This window comes from Schistocerca piceifrons, chromosome 6 (assembly GCF_021461385.2).
Source record: "Schistocerca piceifrons isolate TAMUIC-IGC-003096 chromosome 6, iqSchPice1.1, whole genome shotgun sequence".
NCBI lineage: Eukaryota > Metazoa > Arthropoda > Insecta > Orthoptera > Acrididae > Schistocerca > Schistocerca piceifrons.
This window is the reverse complement of record NC_060143.1, coordinates 297,855,986-297,876,661: the sequence shown is the minus strand read 5'-3', so window position 1 is coordinate 297,876,661 and position 20,676 is coordinate 297,855,986. Positions and strand designations below refer to the sequence as shown.

General features: G+C 40.1%; 1 protein-coding gene across 1 annotated transcript in view; it reads right to left on the bottom strand.

The window, feature by feature from the left end:
- LOC124803280 (beta-galactosidase-1-like protein 2) overlaps nt 1-20,676 on the bottom strand; it is a 257,902-nt gene that overhangs the window by 85,174 nt on the left and 152,052 nt on the right. The window contains exons 5-6 of the mRNA XM_047264463.1: nt 8,185-8,326; nt 822-969 (exon numbers count right to left, since the gene is read on the bottom strand). Coding sequence (XP_047120419.1) covers nt 822-969; nt 8,185-8,326 — 290 coding nt within the window. The remainder of the gene's footprint in view (nt 1-821; nt 970-8,184; nt 8,327-20,676) is intronic.

The following is a 20,676-nucleotide window of genomic DNA, read 5'->3' as shown; positions in this document are numbered from 1 at the left end:
CCTTGCCCCCTTTTTATGACACCATTGACAGAATGAGTTTGGCTTCTTATGTCAAAAGTCTTCAGTCACCATTGCTAATGATTTTTATTCAAAATTTAAGGAAGAGTGAGGTTCAAACCCAGGACCCAGGACTTACTGATTAATGGTCAAATACATTATCCTTGTAAAACAGGGCATAAAATAAAATGGTACTGAGCACAAATGAATGTGTGTTAGACAGAGAAATGGTACAGACTACTCATTCTTCTGGATCTGTTTGTTTTCATTTCTCATTCTTTACAGAGGATACTAACAGGACAAAATATGCCAGTAGTAGAATTTCTGCTGCCTTTGGTAAGAGAATTTTTTGAAACTTAATAAGAAAAACACAAGCTATCATAGGAAGATGCTCTGATTAAGAGAATCTTCTGTTATAGCATGGTCTTCAGGGCTGATTGCATTCTTTTTTCCCTCCTATTAAAAACTGAGACCAGTCTTCCAATTCTTTGCCTAGGAACTCATAGGAGAAGTGTCTGCTAATACACAGATACTAAGTTCACTCAAAACAGGAAGTATAGCAAATGGCAAATACCATCCCAATGTGTTAAATCTGTTTAACTGCTGATTACATACCAGATGGGTCTTTATTGTGCAGAGATTAGTTAAAATTGTTACTGTTTCAAGTGAGTTAGGGAGTGTAATGCCTCTACCACTGTACTGTAGGCAGCAAATAATGTGCTACCACAAATACATGTTCATCCATATTCATGTGGATTTAAATATTAACTTACCACATATGACAAAGGAGAAGTTACGACTGAGGAAAATAATATTATAGTTACCTCCATCCAAGGCACCACGGTCACCACTACGACCTGGGGTATCAGATGTGAAGAATAATCCATGAATCCCATGACTGATGTACAGGTCACGTAAAAATTCTAGATATTCTTTATCATTGGCACCTGTTCCTCCATATTCGTTTTCCAGCTAAAATAGAAAAACAAAGTCATATCATCTGTTAGAATACATGAAATGTGGTTTGACCATACATGCTGCCATAGTTCTGCTATGCATCCCCACAGTCCCATGAGGAATATATGCTATGGTAGCCCTCCAATCCTCATCCATGAAGCAGGTTTCTATGTGGAAATGTAGGGGTTGGATTTGAAGAAGTGGGTGTCAAAAGAGGGCGTGCATTGTATTAATGGACATCTAATTGAAGTCAATGAAGCAGCTGGGAATCAAATGCCAAAGCAGCTGAGGCTGGCCAAATGCTCCTTCTAGGACATTGGAGAATATTCCACAATGTTATAGGATTTTCCTGAGAGTTCAAGAATTTTCCATAATTTTATAGAACTTTCCATAAGACTAGAATTTTCCAGAAACGTTCTTGAATGTTCTGTTATCCTGTTGTGATTTGAATACTTTCAAGCTCAGAATGGTATAGATATGTGATGATGAGACATATGCATCAGTATACTTTTTTAAATCAGTTAGAGCAGATCAAGAAATGTGAATGTTAAAAAAAGTTAAATAAAATTGAGAGTATTGTTTAAGGTAGCAAACAGTGAACTAATTCAATTGTTGTGTGTTAAATAATAGTAACATTTTACAGGATTCCAAAACATAAAAGAGGAGGAGATTTTGGCAGTGGTGAATTGGAAAGAAGTAAACAGAAAGAAACTAGAAGAAACGAAACAGATGAAAGGGGAGAAGCACTTTTAAATTCACAACAGAACAGAATGAATAGACTGAGAGGGATGACATTAGAGAAGAGGGTCATGGGAGACATTCAGCATGCAGACGCAGATAAACTGCTGAAGAAATGAGACTAAGTGATGAACTAAGTAGAGTTTGGAATAAAAATAACAGCAACCTCAACATTATAGAATTGAGAGAAGTTTGTGAAGAGCAAAACATTGGTATATGAAAAGTGTAAAGCAGAAGAAGTAGAGATTACAGTTTGGCATGTGAAGCATTCTGTTATGATCCCACTAAAAATTACAACAAACTCCAACACATTGTCATTGGCAAAACTGAACAAGTGTGTCAATTCTGCAATGCCAAAAAATTTATTAGAGGAACACGAGAAGTGTGTACTTGATGCTCTATAAGGAAATGAAGAATGACAGAGTACTTTATTTCAAGTTAGTGTATCACTGAATATCAAAGTGGAAATAAGAATACTTAGAGCATGTTTGGGCATCTAGAAGTATTTTTGGATATGAAAATTAACATTTTTATGGTTTTTTTACATGTTCATTTTTATGATCTTCTCAAGTGATCTTGAATGTTCTCATAAAATACAATGTCTGGTCAAAAATTCAGGAACATTCATAATTTCACACCAATGGTGTGCTGGAGTGAAATGTGGTGTGCATCCCTGCATATGCCTGTGTTTCATGTGTAACTACTGGGAGTTTCACTGTTGTATGTCTGTTAGTGATTGTTCAGTGCTGTATTGAGTAGAATGTTGTGTCACAAAGTTTGCAAACTCTGAGATGGCAGAGTTAGAGGAGCAATGTTTCTGCATTAAATTTTGCATGAAACTCAAGAAAACCTTCACAGAGACCTACCATGTCATCCAGGAACCCCACGGTGATGAGTGCTTAAGCTGTACTTGGTGTTACAAATTGTTCATGTGGTTTAAAAATGGCCAGATGGAAGTCAAAGACGGATGCCCTTCAATGTCTACTGATGAGGCTCATGTCAGAAATGTCAACAAAATTGTGTGTGTCAGTCAAAGAATGACTGTCCAAGAGATTGCAGAAGAATGTAATATTTCAATTGGATCATGTCATGAAATCCTGACTCTGCATCTTGGAATACATCATGTTGTCACCAAGTAATGGCTCTAGAGTCGAGACCAGAAAGGCCTTCACCTCACAATCTGTGAAGAGCTTTTGGATCAGGCAAATTAGAACAACATATTCCTTAAGATAATCATAACTGGTGATGAATCATGGGTCTATGGTTATGATATTGTGACCAAGGTTCAATCTTCGCAATGGGTGGGGAAAGGTTCTCCAAAACCAAAAAGATCATCAGATCAGGTCAAATGTCAGAGACATGTTGACACTTTTCTTTTATGTTGAAGGATTAGCTCATCATGAGTTCATGACACAGGAACAAACTGTTAATCAATGGTATTATCAGGATATGTTGTAATACCTGCTAGAAAATGTAAGAGGGGAACAGCCTGAAATGTGGTGAGACAATTCATGGCTCTTGAATCACAATAACACATCCACACATTCATCCCTGTTGGTGCATGACTGTTGTCCAAAAAACAAATAACTTTACTGCTTCATCCTCTGTACTCTCCATACCTGTCCTCTACCGACTTTTCTTTAGTTCCAAATGAAGATTTTCAACAATAGATGAGGTAAAAGAAAATTCGCAGATCTAGGAAGAGGTGTACTAAGATTACTTCCAGAAGTGAAAATGGCTTTGGGAGCAGTATGTCAATTGTGGATGAGAGTATTTCAAAGGAAATAATGCACAATAAGTAAAAAGTAAGTGTCAAAAAATTTTGTGCACAAAGTTCTGGCATTTTTTGAACAGATCTTGTAAATGAAAATAAAGACCAGGAGAATCAGGTCTTTTTCAGTTAGTGTGTCTACATCCATTCATTTATATTAGATGGGTAAACTGAATATTTAATGCGGATGTACCAAAGTGCATCGGGGGAGAAAATAAATTTTATGGTGCAATGTGACTAAAAGTGAAGAGGACATATTACGAGGCATCAACGAATTATCAATTTCCTGATGAAGGAGTGTATGAGGGGAAAAAATGTAGAGGGAGACTAAGGCGTGAGTTCAGTAAGCACACTGAAATTGATGTAAGTTGCAGTATTTATGCAAACATGAAGACAGACTAACAAGGAGAGCTGAACGAGACCTGCCTTTGGACTGAAGACAACAACATGATACAAATAAGAAGACAATTTATTACTTTAAAAAGAATTACTTGGTACTTTAAAAACACTTATTAGCAAGGAACTCACATTATTAGCCAATAGACAGATTGTAACAATACTTAAAAATGTATTTTTGTGCAAACATACACATTTTAATTGGAAGAATTCCTACTGACATTATCAAATTAAAAGTAGGATAAATCAGAATATCAATGGTATTTATGGTATTTGCTGCAAAATTATAGTGAAAGTCATTTATGAGGTGTCATATTTTGAAAAGTTTGTGCAGTGACACTCGTTTGTGCCATTCAATCTGAGCACTTGCTAGGTATGATGTTCTGTTTGCTTACAGTGTGCTTGTATGTTCCTTGAGCGCAATGCAGCTTGCTAGCCAGTTAGTGTCTGATAGTACAAGCAGTAGGTCATGAGTGGATGATGGGATTTACCAACCCAGAAAAAGCTGACATGCTCATTGTGTATGGAGAGTGTAGGAAGAATGGAATTCGTTGTTGTATGGTGTATGCAACAAGATATCCCAATAAATGCCAACCATCATGGCAATTACTTATGAATCTCTTCAACCAGTTACATGAAAGTGGTAATGTAACACCTAGACAATGTAACAGAAGAAAACAAGTGTTGGGAGAACTGGAGGAAATTAATGTTCTTGCTGCTGTAGCAGTTCTTTGCATTTTACCTCCCATGCATTCGCATGAGGAAAGGGCGCAAGTCAGGTAAGTGCCCTGCACATTGTCCATCAACTTAGGTTCCATCCCTATCACATTTCTGTCTATCAAGAACTGCATGGAAATGATTGTGAGAATCATGTTAATTTCTGTACATGGGCATTACGACAGGATATTCCAGATGTATCATGTGTCTTGTTTACTGATAAACCACATTTACCAATCATGACCAGGTACTATTGGTATGTTGACACTCCTCAATGGTTTTGTCAGGTGGAACATCAGCATCCATAGAGTGTAAAGATGTGGTGTGGGATAGTGAAGCATCAGCTCATAGGTCTGATTTTCATAGATGGAACAAAGAATGTGCACAAGTATCACTGCCTCATAACAGACCATCTTCCACAGATGCTAGAAGATGTTCCTCAGCAGACTAGGAAGAACCTGTGGTACCAACATGATGGCTGTCCAGCCCATAATGGAGGAAGTACTACAGCATGTCCTCATGAACTGGTACCTTGGTCAGGTCATTTCCAGAATTTGATGCCTGTAGACTTTTTCTGTAGAGAAAACTGAAAGACACTGTCTACAAGCACACACCAACTACACCCAATGTTATGCAACAGTGTATTACTGCAGCCTGCTTGGACATCTCCGTTGAAATGCTAGTGTGCTGCAGTTGTCCCATACCAGATGGGAAGCATATACCGGGGCTGCAGGTGTACATTTTGAACACAACCTGTGATGGTCAGTTATCTTGTTACTGATAATAATCCACATAACTATTGTATGCGCTTGTGTTGTTCTTCATTGTGTGCTATTACAGGTATTGTACAAGTGTTTGTGTGGGAATATTGCAAAATACAATATGTCATAAATGACACTCACTAGAATCGTGCAACAAACATCATTGATATTCTAATTTACCCTAATTTTAGTTTTTTGATGTCAATAGGAATTGTTACATTTAAAAAGGTGTATGTTTGCACAAAAAGTACACTTTCTAAGTATTATTACAATTTGTGTATTGGCTAAAAATACAAACCCCTGCATACCAATCAATTATGAGAAAACTGCACATCAACAGTATTTCTCATTTCCGCAATATCTGTGATTCAAGTTTCAGGTAATTCACACTGTACACACACACACACACACACACACACACACACACACACACTAATGAACCAAAACATTATGACCATCCACTTAATGGCTTGTTTGTCTGTCTTTGGAACAAAATACATAATTGATTCTGCATATTAGGGATCTGACAGTTTGTTGGTAGTTTTGTGGAGGTATGTGGCATTAGATATCTATCCACATGTCATGTAATTCACATAAATAATGGGCTGCTGATTTGCGTACATGGTGATGGCGCCCAATAGTGACTCAAATGGGTTCCGTAGGGTTTACATCAGGTGAATTTGGATGCCAAGACATCAACACACATTAAATATAATGCCCCTCAACCCACTGTACCCTGGTTCTGGACCTGAGGCATGGACAATTATACTGCTGAAAGGTGACATCCCCGTCGAGGAATATATCAAGCTTGAAGGAATGGTGGTTCATAGCTGTCAGTGTGTTTTCAATTACTACCACAGGTACAATGCAATCACAGGAGAATGTCTCACACAGCATAATACTGCTCCCTCCAGCCTGTGTCCATGGTGCCTTGCACGTCTCAAGCTGCCGTTCACCTCGATGATGGCATTTGTGGAGGTAAACATCAACCTAGTGTAGCAAAAATGTGATTCACCCTAAGAGCAAACATGTTTCCATTGATCAATAGTCAAATTCTGATAGTCCCATGTCCACTGCAATGGAAACTGATGACTTTGTTGGGTCAACAGTGAACACGTAGGGGTGGTCTACTGCAGAGCTCCATGTTTAACAATGTGTGATGAACCGTGTGCTCCAAAATACTTGTGCATGCACCAGCATTGTGCTCTTTTGGCAGAGATGCCACAGATCACTATCTATCCTACTATACAGAGCAGACAACTTTCTGAACCCCACATTCTATAAACAGTCATGGACGTTCCAATATGTAGCACCTAGTGGAAGTTTCATTGTCCATCTACCTCCTTTCGTAGATGCTCACAATAATAGCACATGGACATTTGACAAGATTAACTGTTTATGAGATATTTGTTTACAGTCTCTGCATAGTAATTATCTGCCCTTCATCAAAGCTGCTTATCTTGATGGATTTCACCACTTGCAGCCCCTATCTTTGCTAGCGTGACCCCCCCCCCCCCTTTCGTGTTTCCTCTGCCTACATATTTTTGTTAGCACATAATGTGCTCACAGTGTCACCAGGTGATAGCCAATGTTGTAGTGGTCAGTGATCATAATGTTTTGACTGAAAAAAAGAAAATCTCCTAAGAGTCATCAGGTGCATTTTCTCTGGTGTTTCAGCAGATACTGCAACTTCGTTTTTGCGACATGTAGCTGGAGTTGTCCCAGACAGATAATGCTTGTCACATATTTTATGTAATGCCCAATGTTGATAGAGAATGTAAATTTGCCTCCAGTTACAAACAAAATTATTTTTAAAGTGTCATTTTATGTGCTCATTTGACAGAGTGGTCCCAAATTAGTCTGGTGCAATATTTGTTTCATTGATGTGTATTAACAGGGAGAGTAAAACACAAAGAATAACTGGTACTTATCTGTGACAGCACTGCCATGACACTTGCTGACTGCTACTGCCATGCAGGAGCACTGTTTAGTCACTGGTGGACCACTGATTATTCTTCATGTTTTACTATTTTTGTTAATACATATCCATTAAACAAATAATGCACTAGATTAATCTGAGACCTTTTTATCAAATGGAAAAGGAAAATTATGATGTGGAAATCATTTTGTTTGGAATATGAAATATACCAGCACTTTTCATTGCTACTGGGTGTTGTATGAGAGCTATGATAGGCAGGTTTTGTTTGGGCTCTGACTCTAGCTACATGCTGCAAAAACAAAATTGTGCAAATATCTGCCAAAACACCAGATAAAATCCACCTGATGACCCATAGGAGAGACAGCCTGTATATATATTTTGACTGCATTCTAAGTAATTTTTTACTCTTAAACTCTCATTTGTATGACATACTATTTATGGGTTTGTACAGAATCCTTACTGCCATCTTTTGAAGGATGAGTATTTGGATGGAGCACATGACACACATCAGTTGTACATATGGGATATGGCTTCACCATGGTTAAACACAAGATATATATTTTTTCACAGTTCAGAATGTTGTAGCTCTCATTGCATAAAATGATTTCCTCAATTTTCAGCTTAATGATCAACTTAATGCTCCCGAAAAACTGAAGAAAAAATATGTCAAAGTCTGAGCAGTTCATATAGATACCAAGAGTTAAGAATAATGCTAGGAAATTAGAATATAGTTTAAAGTTATATCAGTTATAAAGATGGTAAAGTTACAGAAGTATCAAATGAATAAGATACAGAAGAGCCCAGGTGAAAAAAAAATTAAAAACAAAATGACAATGATGGCAAAGAGTACTGTTAACATCATTTCAAACAGCTTCATTAAACAGTTTTCATTTTGCTTCACTACTCACCTGGACTGCAATGATGGGTCCACCTTTTATGAATTGCCACTTTGCAATAATTGGTAGGAGTTTATCAAAGTATGCTTTTACTTTTGAAGTATATTTCTCATCAGATGTTCGGACTTTGATATCAGGTATTCTCAGGAGCCAACTGCAACAACAGAGGTGACGTCAGGGTCAGGTATATAGTATCTCATTATGTAAGAGGGCATGTTGGAAAGTAATGCCTTCAGACTTTTTATTCTGTTTTCAGTATCGGAATATATCCAGCGAAAGAGGTGGCTGTTGTTTGATTAAACAATGGTTTTACCCAGCAAGATCAAGCATTCCAAATAAATGCACTGTGAGCATTATCTTCTGTCAATTTCAGCTCACTAGGAGCACTTTAAGTGATACCAGTAACATGATGTCAAACAAAAAGTATGTGTCAGTAACATTTAATGAAAAGATTAAAGTAGTCCAGGAGTGTGAGAAAGAAACTCTCTGTGCACAAAATGATGGTGCATTTAAAATGCGATAAAACACAAATTTATGATACCTTAAGAAACAGGGATAAGGTAGGGCAAATGGAACTGGCAAATGAAAGGGAAGAACATGGGAAATGAAGAAATTAATGAAATAGTGTGGGAATGGTTTGTAAGCGTGCAAGCAAAAAACACTCACCTTTGTCTGGAACCACATTACAGAGTGACGTTCTGGAAGTCGCTAAAGAGCTTGGAAATAAGAGTTTGACATCCACAGGATGGCTTGGCAGTTTCATAGCTAATCACCACATCGTGTGACATGAAGTGTGTGGGGAAACTGAGAAAGTGCAAGAAAGAGTAGCAACACAATGCAAGACAATACTGTACAATCTAATAGCGAATTATTTAAAATACAAAACGTTCCATGTAGCACAGATTACGACATTCGAAGCAATGGCTTCCTGTCAATTCACTCTACTTTTACTTCAGGAACAAATTTAATAGAAATCTGCAACACAGAAGATGATCAGGAAGAAACAAAAGGAGAAGAAGCGGAGCAAAATGATAGTCCTAGAAAAATTAACATGCCTGCAGCACACACAAATCCTCCCAAGCTGTTGAAACCATTGTATAATGCAAGAAATTGCGTAGAATAAACATATTTGAACTGGAAAAAAGTGGCAAAAAAGCAAAATGTAAGGCAAATAAACGCAAGAATAATATGTATGTCCATACAACAATACAGAAATGCTGTTTTATTTATCAGTTTCTGTAAAGTCTAGTGTTTTGTTGTACAATATACAGTAAATGAACATCCACTGTGTGGGGGTGAAGGTTTGTAAATATGTGCCTAATTACATATTTATACTTTTGTGCATGATACCTGCCCAATTTTATGTAGCCTAATGAGTTGTGTGTAATCCAGAAACTTGTCCAATTCAGAAAATTGTTTCAGTCCCATGCATTTCCATTTTGAGCAAGTTTTACTGTATTACTTAAGCTATAATAAAAATTTAATAGAAATCTGACAAATGAGACAATTTATCGGATCACTCACAAATTTTTCACATCAGTCTCAAAAAGGTTGTGCTGTGATCATTTAAAAATTCTTGAACTGTGTGATAGGATTTCTGCATAAGGGTAGTGTGCAGATTTATGTTACCATTAATAATGTACCAGTAGTACTGTTCAGATTTCTTCCTTTCAATTTTTATTTGTATTTTATGGCTATACATGTGGAATCTGAATATAAAATTTTAATCTGCAGATGGAGTATGTACCATTCTTGATATTTCTGGTACTGCATATATGAACAAATAAATCATTATTTTTAAGATACACAAGTATGCATCACATGTGGTGACACCCACAAAGAAAGAATATCATTTCACAGAAAAACAGCAAATCCAAAGGGACAATTAAGTAAAGAATAAGAACTGCTGTTTAGCTACAAAGATAGGGTAGAATTTAATGAAATAATTGCCAGATTGCAATGGCTGTCAATACATGATAGAAACTGCATGGATGCACCTTTGCTGCTATCAATTTTATCTTAATACCATGTAAGTTATTTGCATGTAGAAGGTGTGGCAAACACTGCATCTAGACATTAGGATGTACTACACAGGACATCTTCTTGCACAGTGAGTAGCAGTGGTAGTGACAAAAATACTAATTTTTATAACCTTAGAAATTTAGAGGCAAACACCTATGAGACTGCTTCTGACAGTTTGTACCTGGACCTCACAAATTAAATATAGAGACTACACTAAATACTCTACCTAACCACAACTGCTAAGAGACAAACTTGAAACTTCTGGAATGAAGTACCTGCGTGATCACACACAAATCATCCACATAAAAATACATCCAATACCTGGAGCAATAAGATGAAGTTTATGATGCTAATACAGGATGTGAGAATGAAATTCAAATTTCAAAAGGGAGATAATATACTGTGAGATTGTTGTCTGTATGACCAATTGTTTAAAGAGCTTTATACAAGAGGTTATTAAACAGAAAACACATATTATCCTTATTATATTCTTCAGAACAACAAAAACTTTCTTCTTAAATAATGATTTAACCCTCAATATGTCCGCCCCAGTAGCTGAGTGGTCAGCGTGACGGATTGCCGTCCTCTGGGCCCGGGTTCGATTCCCGGCTGGGTTGGAGATTTTCTCCGCTCAGGGACTGGGTGTTGTGTTGTGTTCATCATCATTTCATCCCCATCCGGCGTGCAGGTCGCCCAATGTGGCGCCGAATGTAATAAGACCTGCGATATGGCGGCCGGACCTGCCCCGCGAGGGGCCTCCCGGCCAATGACGCCAAACGCTCATTTCCATTTTCCCTCAATATGGTGGCATAAGATACCAGAAAATGAAAATATTAAATGTAAGTAAACTTTCTGACACTTCGATCTCCAGCATCTGATATTGCCCAGAGCTTAAATGTTTAAGATCTGTAACTTGTGACTTACAGGTTAAGTTCTGAGCAACTGGATCAACGAAAACATACAAAACCTTAGAATATTCAGTTTCATTTGTTGGTTTGTACTCATGTATAGAAGAAGGAAAGGCTAAAATGTGGTAGAAAAATGTAGAAGGTTTATACAAGAAAAGCAAACTTGAAGACAATACTGTACAAACGGAGGAGAATGGAGATGAAAATGAGATCAGAGGTATGACACTAGAAGTACTGGAGTAGGTGAAATTGCCTCAGAATTACTGAGATACATGGGAGAGACAACATCGCAGCAAGGCTCTCCCTTGCCCCAAAATAGGGGTGCTCTTAATTCATAACGTAAGCAAACTTCAATGGACTGCTTTTAGTAGTGAAGGCCTCACACTTTTCATTAGAGTCAATTGCCACTTTTTGCACCATACAGATATCTTGTCAAAATGATTTTGCAGTTGGTTTGATCTTTTGATGACTTTATTAGATAGTAAATGGCAGTCATCTGCAAACAATATAAGAGAATTAAATTATTTACTTATATTATGAACAGCACAGGGCCTACAACACTTTCTTGGGAACACCAGATATCAATTCTGTTTTACTCAACAACTTTTCATCAGTTACTGTGAACTGTGAACTGTCTGACAGGAAATCACAAATCTAATCACACAACTGATATGATATTCTATAGACAAGCAATTTGATTAGAAGTTACTTGTAAGGAATGGAGACAAAAGCCTTCTGGAAATCTAGAAATATGGAATCAATTTGAGATCCCCTCTCTTTAGCACTGATTACTTCATGTAAATAAAGAGCTAGTCATGTTTCACAAGAACATTATTTTCTGAACCCATGCTGACTATGTGACAATAGATCATTTTCTTCAAGATAATTCACAATGTCTGAACAGAGTACATGTTCCAAAATCTTACTGCAAATTGATGTCAGTAATATGGGTCTGTTATTCAGCAGATTACTCCTGTTTCCATTCTTGTGTATTGGTGTGACCCATGAAACCTTCTAATCTTTTGGTACCAGTCTTTTGTCGAGTGGGTCATTGTAACTGATTGCTTAGTTTCAAGTTATTATATCAGCGTACTCTGAAATAAGTGTGACTTGTATACTATCTGGACTGGAAGACTTGTCTTCATTGACACATTAAAGCTCCTTTACAACACTGATGATATATACTTCTAAGTTACTCAGATGGCAAGTTCTAGAATATTTACTTCATCTTTCCTGGTGGAGGAATTTCATAAAACTGTGTTTAGTAACTCTGCTTTAGTGCCACCTGTCATTGGTAACACATTTAAATGAAAAAAGCTTGACATATACACACTTTTTTACTTGTTAGTATTAGTACCCATGTCATGTAATATAGCCTGTCATGTCAAGTCAAGTAATATGACACATCATGCTGTATAACATGACACATGTCATGTGATGAAGGCCTCCCATCAGGTAGACCATTCGCCTGGTGCAAGTCTTTCGATTTAATGCCGCTTCGGTGACTTGCACGTCAATGGGGAGGAAATGATGATGATTAGAACAACACAACACCCAGGCCCTGAGAGGAGAAAATCTCCATCCCAGCCGGGAATCAAACCCGGGCCCTTAGGATTGACAGTCTGTCGCGCCGACCTCTCAGCTACCAGGGGCGGACAACATGACACATGCCATTATGTCATCCAACATGACACTTGTCATATTGTGTAATGTGACACAATCTGTCATTAAGGTTTAGGATACATGCATCTTCACTCTGGGATACTTGCTGTTATAGATGAACCCCACTCTCAGATACTCACCTCTTGTAGATGGATCCCCCTCTCTAGAAGCTCATATATTTGTGCCTATTGTTCCTTCACTCCCCACCATACAAGTAACAGGTACTGGGTTGTGGGAGAAATGGTCCCCTTTGGGAAAAAATGGACCCCTCACCCTATCCAGAAAATAATAAAAACTGTTGTAGCATCCCTTCAGGAACAAAACCACCCCCACAAATTTTACCCCCTAAGAAAAACTTTTTTTAGCTGTTATATGTATGTTCTTCAGCTGTATGATATTATATTTTTATTTGCTACAGTTGGGAAATCTTCTGCATTTTAGGTACAGGGCCAGAGACTTTAGCCTGTAAATTGCAAGATGCATGTATGCCATCACTCTGCAGCTGAGACAGCTGACTGGGCTGTGTAGGTAATGTTAGCTCATAAAAAAAGTGCAGATGAGTCGATATATTTTGATTTAAATGTCTTTGAAGTTACCAGATAAGTAGAAATGTTAGTTCCCTTCTTTTACATTCTTAACTGTGCCCAGGACATATTCACCCTTTTTTGTGAATGATGGGAACGATTTTCATTCTGGTTCCCAACTTTTACTCTACCACAATTTTGACATTAGACTGCCATAGTTTGGCAACCAGTGTATATCTTTGTTGACTAGGGTGATGCCTGATCTGGCACAGGTTTTTTTATTGTCTTTCGAATGGTGTTGCTTACATTGTGGCAATGAATAAGTCTTTCACAAAACAACAGGATGACCATTAATTACATGAATTTTCTACCTTTTTATAAAATTTGAAAGGAGTCACATAAGTCTGAAACACAGAAATATCACACATAAAAAAACTCACATAAATTTGCTTTTTGCATGCAAAATCTGAATAAGACTGAATTTCTTTTACTTATGTGATTCACTTTAAGCCATTTCTGAACATTTATTTGACTTAAGTATGGATTTTAGGTGCTACATTTAGCTCAACTTTAAACCACTATATCTCCACAGCATATCAAGATTATCTGATAGAAAAATTTGGTTTTGACTTTATCCATATATCTATGTTCATGCAAAGCTTGAACTGAGTTGTGCAAGTTTAAAGTATAGAAGTGGAACACTGCAAAACCTATAGGAAAGTGTGTGTTTTGTACTTAAAATCCGGCACACATAAAACCCACAAAAAATATGTTCCACATAAAATCCAAATAAAACCAGTTTTTAAAGCGAGTTTTCAACTTTATTGGAAGAAAAAATTTTATGTATCTGATTCAGTTTAAACCATTTCTATGCATTCAATGACCACAAGAATGAATTTTACGTGCCACGTTTAGCTCAAATTTAAACTATTATATCTTGACAATGGATAAAGATTGTTGGATAAAAAATGTTTTGTTTTGACATTATCCATTTATTTTCCTTCGTGCAAAGTTTGAACTGACTTGTACAAGTCACTCTGCTTTAAACATGGTATCTTGACAACAGATAAAGATTATTGGATAAAAAAATTTGTTTTGACTTTATTCATTTATCTACCATTGTGCAAAGCTGATTCACACAAGTTTAAAGTACAGAAAAACCTACCCAAAAAAGTGTTGTTTACATGTTTACACACAACTGGACAGTGCACATACAAGTGGTGTCATTAGCTGAGTATCAATTTCAACATAATTAAATCCGTTTGCAAAAGGAATTAATCTGTTCACAGAACACAGGAGCCAGGTCCAGTTTGTCATTCAAACTTTGCTTAATTTACTGTAACATAGCTACGGTAAGACAGACGTTGGAATTTGTATACAAATGGCCACTGGTCTGGGCTAAACTAAAAACTTTTTAACCCATGTTCCTTGCTTAAATAGGAACAAAGCACTAAGACACAGTGCACATACAAGTGCATTATTCTGTGCATGACCTTTTCAGACATGTTTGTTACAGTGCTTGCACGCTGTAAAGATTACATTCACTACCACAAGCATAAGCTACAGCTAGTACATAACATTATAAAACATTAAGTAATTGCTATGGTGCAGAAAGAGAAGAAGAATATGTACAGTTTACACCTGTTTGTGAGTACAGCAATAAATGCAAGTTACATTAATGTAGTTTTAATCTATACGGGCTAACGACAATGGACCTGGGAGAAAGGATGGAGGAGACGGAGAAAGATGAATGGGATGAGGAAAGAGGGAAAAATGAGGTGACTGTTTGAAAAATAAGAAGAATGAGAAGCGTAAATTGGAGGAGATTAGAGCATTTCCTTTACTGTTGGATAGAGAGGAAATGTTATGACAATGACAGAACGACATCCTTCAGCTTTTTCTTAAAAGTAGCAATGGCATATAATAGTGCACAGAATGCAGGGTAGCTTATTCCAGAGGTCAATAGAAGGAACAGAGAAGAAATTTTCAATGTTTTTGTTTTGTGGATGGGCACAACAGCAGTACTATACATTGTAACCACGACAGGAATGCCGCTAACGAAAACATGGCAGGACTGAATGGGAGTGGCCCACGAACAAACAAGACAGATGAACGGGAATGGGAGGACAAGCACAATGAGACAACTGAACAAGACACCAAGATCAACAACAAAGTATCAAGCAATGGGATCACAATAGATAACCTAACAAAATCAAAACAATGTCCACTCGTAAATGGGAAGTAAGCACAGGCAACGTAAACACGATGTCTTTAAGCAAGATATCAACTGACTCAATGTGAATACCAGACTGCCTCACTGAGTGAGAGGCAGCTGCCTAAATACATGACAGGGTATGCTGCTATTGGCCACCGGGACCACGTGCTCCACAGTGGTGCCCTCACGTTAGACTCGGGGCCAGGAGTGTGCGCAGCCACGGTGTACAGTGTGACTGCTGCAGAAACCTCTAGTGGTCATCGAGTTCCATGCCGTCTGCCACGGATTCAAAACCTGTGATGTTCGGTACCAGATCGCTCCCCCCTGAAACTTTTGAACAGGGGTAAAAACGCCCTGGACAGTGCAGCAGTGGGTGGCAGATGGGAGAAGACCCAAGCTTGTCAACTGCCATTGTCAGGGAGAAAGGGATGTCTGAGGTGTACATGACAACCGACCACGAGACCAGCGTGTCAGAGGGAGCCACCAATCCACCTGGGGGCAGGGAGGGCCAGTGGCAGGCTTGCGGGGAGGCAGCAACTGGGGGGCAGTGGAGGCAACTCGAGGACTATGTCTGTACCCGAAGGAGGGAGTGTAGGCAGAGGTGGCGGCAGAAGTCCCATGGGGGTATGCAGGCAGAGTTGGTTATGATGGCAGTGCTCCAACCCTTTCAAAAACTGCACTGACGTCACATGCTGCCCATGGGCCGCGATGACCATTGCAGGCATCCAACCCACCTTGCTCCTGTACATGCAGGTCCACACAGTTGCGCTGGGGGCATAACACTGAGAGGGCCAGGAGTGGGGGTGGGAGGGTGACGGCATCAGCAAATGGAGCAGGGTTTGCAGCTGTTGCCCATGGAGGAGCTCCACTGGACTACGTCCCTCAATTGGTATGGTGCAATATGTGCTCAAGAACAGGGTGAGGGCAGACGTGGTTGGAGACGTTACGACCGCCTTTGTCAACTGTTGTTTAAATGGGTGGACAAGTCTCTCTGCTATGCCACTGGAGGAAGGGTGGAAAGGCAGGCTATGGATATGTTTGATACTGTTGGCCTGACAGAAGACATGGAAGGAGGATGCTGTGAATTGGGGGCCATTATCAGAGACCAATGTGTGAGGCAGGCCCTCAATGGTGAGAACGTGGGTCAGGGCCATGAGTGTGGCCTCTGTGGTGGTGGATGCCATGCAGACAACATATGGGTATTTGGAGTAGGCACCAATGATAAGTAACCACATGGACCCTAAAAACGGGCCAGCAAAATCGAAATGGATGTGATCCCAGGGCCGATGAGGCACAAGCCAGGGTGTGAATGTGTTGTGTACATAGTTCCGCATAGTCAGCGTGTACACAACTTCCCCTCTAGAGCACGCCCCGCTAAGCACAACAGCACAGGTGCAGTGCTCGTCTGTCTCCGCACTACGAGATAGCACTGCCATAGAGATGGATCAAATTCTACTTCCGCCAATCCGCGTATTAATATGTAACGCAGCCAATGAGATTGCTGCTAACATAGAACCTTTTCTCCTCGTGGATCACACTCGTGCAGTGATACTTGAACACGCGAGGTATTGTAACGAGTGTACAGACCTCCGATTAATCAGTCTGCATCAGTCTGTATCAGTCTGCATTAGTCTGTACCAGTCCGTACGAGTTCTACATTTGTCTGTACCAGTCTATAGTCAAGTTTCAGTCTGTGCCTAATAAGATTACCATATTCCTGTACATAGCCATGAAGATAAATGCATAGACACTTTTGTCAAGTATCAGAGATATATGTGAGAATAAGATTAATGTACCAATACCAAAGGAACTTCATATTGTCAATTGTAAATAGCATCCAGAACCAAGTTAAGTAATTTTTATACTTGTTTTTATTTTAATAAATATTTGTGAAAATTAATCAAGTTCTGTTTAAAGTTGGTCACCGTCAATCTGCTACTCTAAGTGTGCAGGTGGCATTTCTATCGTCTGACCTAACGGCAGAAGATAAACACACCACGATAAGACCACGAGACATATTGCTGACACTCACCTACTTTGTTAGAGCAACAAGTCAAATAATCTGATGGTGTGTGTACTGAAGGTCTTACAGTACACACACCACAGAATGACTGAGGGGGGCATGCCTCACCAGGCACACGCACACAGTGCACCCACGGGCCAGGCAGTCAACATCACCATCAATGCCAGGCCAATACATGTGCCAGTGAGCCAAAACTTTCATGCGGGACATACCCCATTGCTTTCGGTGTAACAAACTGACCACGTGATGTTGAAAATCCAGAGGGATGACCACCTGATGGGTATCTGACTCCGTGGCCAACAGAAGGACATCATCAACCATGGAGAGAGAGTCTGTGGACAGGTGGCACCAGAGGCTGAAGTGGATCCGCATCCAAGGAGTAATATAGGAGCACCAACTGTGGACCACATAGCAGAGAACCTGCCACAAGATAGGGTCTCAGTGTGTAGCTGTGGCAATGTAAGCAGCCATAAGAGGCAGACCGTCTAGCACATCCAGGCAGGTGGAATCAATGTGAAAGCAGAGGACCTCCTGTTGGTCAAATGCAGGATCGGGGACTGCTGGGAGACGTGACAAAGCGTCCGCATTAGCGTGGTGGGTGGGTGGTTTATACCAGGTGGTGTAAGTGTAATTCCGTAAAAATAACGTCCAGTGCTGGAGTCGTTGAGCCGTCCTCCCTGGAAGGTGAGAGTGGGGTCCAAAAAGGGTAACTAAGGGTTTATGGTCCATCAGGAGGGTGAACTTTGCCCCAAAGAGATAGATGTGAAATTTTTGGATGGTGATCACTATTGCCAGGGCCTCCTTTTCAATCTGGTAGTTCTGTTGTGGAGGGGTTAACATCTTAGATGCATAAGCAATGGGCTGTTCTGAGCCATTGGTATTCCAATGTGTGAGTACTGCCCCAGTGACATTTGCCGATGCATCAGCTGCCACAACCATGGAGCAGTCTGGAGGGAAGGGAGTAAGGCAAGGGCCAGACTTCAGCATTGTCTAAAGACAAGAAGCCTGGTCACAGGCAGTAGTCCAATCAAAAGTCACCCCTTTGTGACGCAAGTAATTGAGGGGTTGAGTAGCAGAGGCAGCTTGGGGTAAGAACTTTCAGTAATAAGTAACTTTGTCCAAAAACACCTGGAGTTCAGATAAGTCCTTGGGACGAGGAAGGGCCTCAATGGCAGTGACATTACAATCCGAAGGGCGAATGGCCATCTTTGATAAGCCAGTGGCCTAAGTATTCCACTTCTGGTTGAAAAAAACAACACTTGTCCAGTCAACAGTGTAAACCTGCACATTTCAGAACGTGATATAAGGCACTGAGGTTGTGCAAATGTTCCTGGTGGGAACACCCAGTACCAAGATGTCATGCAGATAATTCATGCAGGCGGGATAGACTGGTTAAGCTGCTCCAGAAGCTGCTGGAAAATTGTTGGCACTGAAGAGACACCAAATAGAAGGTGCTTGTACTTGTATAATCTGAAAGATGTGTTGATAACCATTATGTTCTGGGAATCGGCATCCAAGCTTAACTGGTGATATGCCTCAGCCAGATCAATCTTAGAAAAGTACTCGCTCCCAGAAGCTTGGAAAGAAGGTCTTCCTCTCAGGGAATGGGGTAAGTGTCTACTAAGGACTGAGCATTGACAGTAGTGTCGAAGACCCACACAGCTGAAGGGACCCATTGGGTTTCTTTATGGACACCAATCGTGTCACTCAAGCACTGTACGTCACAGGCTCTAGGACGCCAGCAGCCTGGAGCCAATCAAGTTCCTTCTTGACTACTGGCCTTAAGGCCACTGGAATGGGTCTGGCCTAGAAAAAGCGAGGCTGTGCATCCGACCAAAACATGATGTTTGCCTGAAAATGTGAGGCACACACGATATCCATTGCAAACAATGATGCAAAAGCCAAGGACAGATCGTCCAAGTTCTGAAAAGGAACAGCTCTTGAAATGACCTTAACTTCATCAGAAATGGAAAAGTCAAACAGTTGAAACACACCCAGGCAAAAAATATTCGAAGCTGATGGATGGTTGACAGCAAATAGGGTAAGGAGCCGGAGAATAAGTTTGTATGTCACCTGGAGGGTGAACTGCCCATGAAGGGGATTGGAACTGTCACCATAGGTGACCAAACGCCGAGAAGGAGGTGACAATGCAGGGGAGCCCAGGTGAGTACACGTCACAATATTAATCAGGGAGATGGTGGCCCCAGTGTCAACCTGAAAACTGACATCCTCAGTAAAAAGGCGGAGCGTGAGGAATAACTTCCATGCTGATGGGTCCTCCAGTGGGACGACCGACTGCAGAGCACATACTGTGTCCTGAGGCCCAGTAGGGGCAGGACAGGAGTGAGTTGAGTGACTACGACAAACAGATCAGATGTGGCCCTCCTTCTCACACAGTGTGCACGTTTTCCAGTGGTGGGGGCAATCAGCTCAAGAGCGTGTGGTAAAGCACTGTGTGCAAGATGGAAGTTGGCCGCGTAACTTTCGGCAAGGGGCAACCGGAGTCTCTGATACCATAGAGACATCAGACACAGAGGAGTCCCAATGGGCCTGGCCTTTGGTGGCCAGGCCATGTCTACATCGCGAAGGTGGAACCCACAGAGACACATCGATCACCTCTACTTGCGGCCATGCCGTGAGACGCTCGTTAGCTGCCTGGGCAATTTTAAATGAGTGGGAAATGCGGAGAATCTCTTCCAATGAGGGATTATGGAGTTTCAACGCTGCAGTGAGGCCCTCAGGATTGGGAGCCAGCTGAACCATCACATCCCAGATCAGGGAGTCTGCATATGAAGCATTACACTGCTGACTGGTGCATGTAAAATTGCATTGACCCCACCTGCAGCATTTCTGTGATGTAGCACAGCTCAGGAGTGACAAGAATTTCATACAGCTGCTGGAGGGGAGGAGATTGCAGAGTTAAGGTTTTCTGAGATTACAAAGGTATGTTACATATAGAAGAATGTTCATTGTGATGAGATATAGTTGAGATAATGATGAGTGTGAAACAATTAACCCTCTGTCTTGAAGGACGGAATGCAATTACTATGCTGTATAGATCAGAGTGGAAAGAAAAAGAGGGATGATTAGCGGGGCTGATGCTGCTAGATGAGAGAAGTAAAACTAGTAACTACAAGATTAAAATATGAA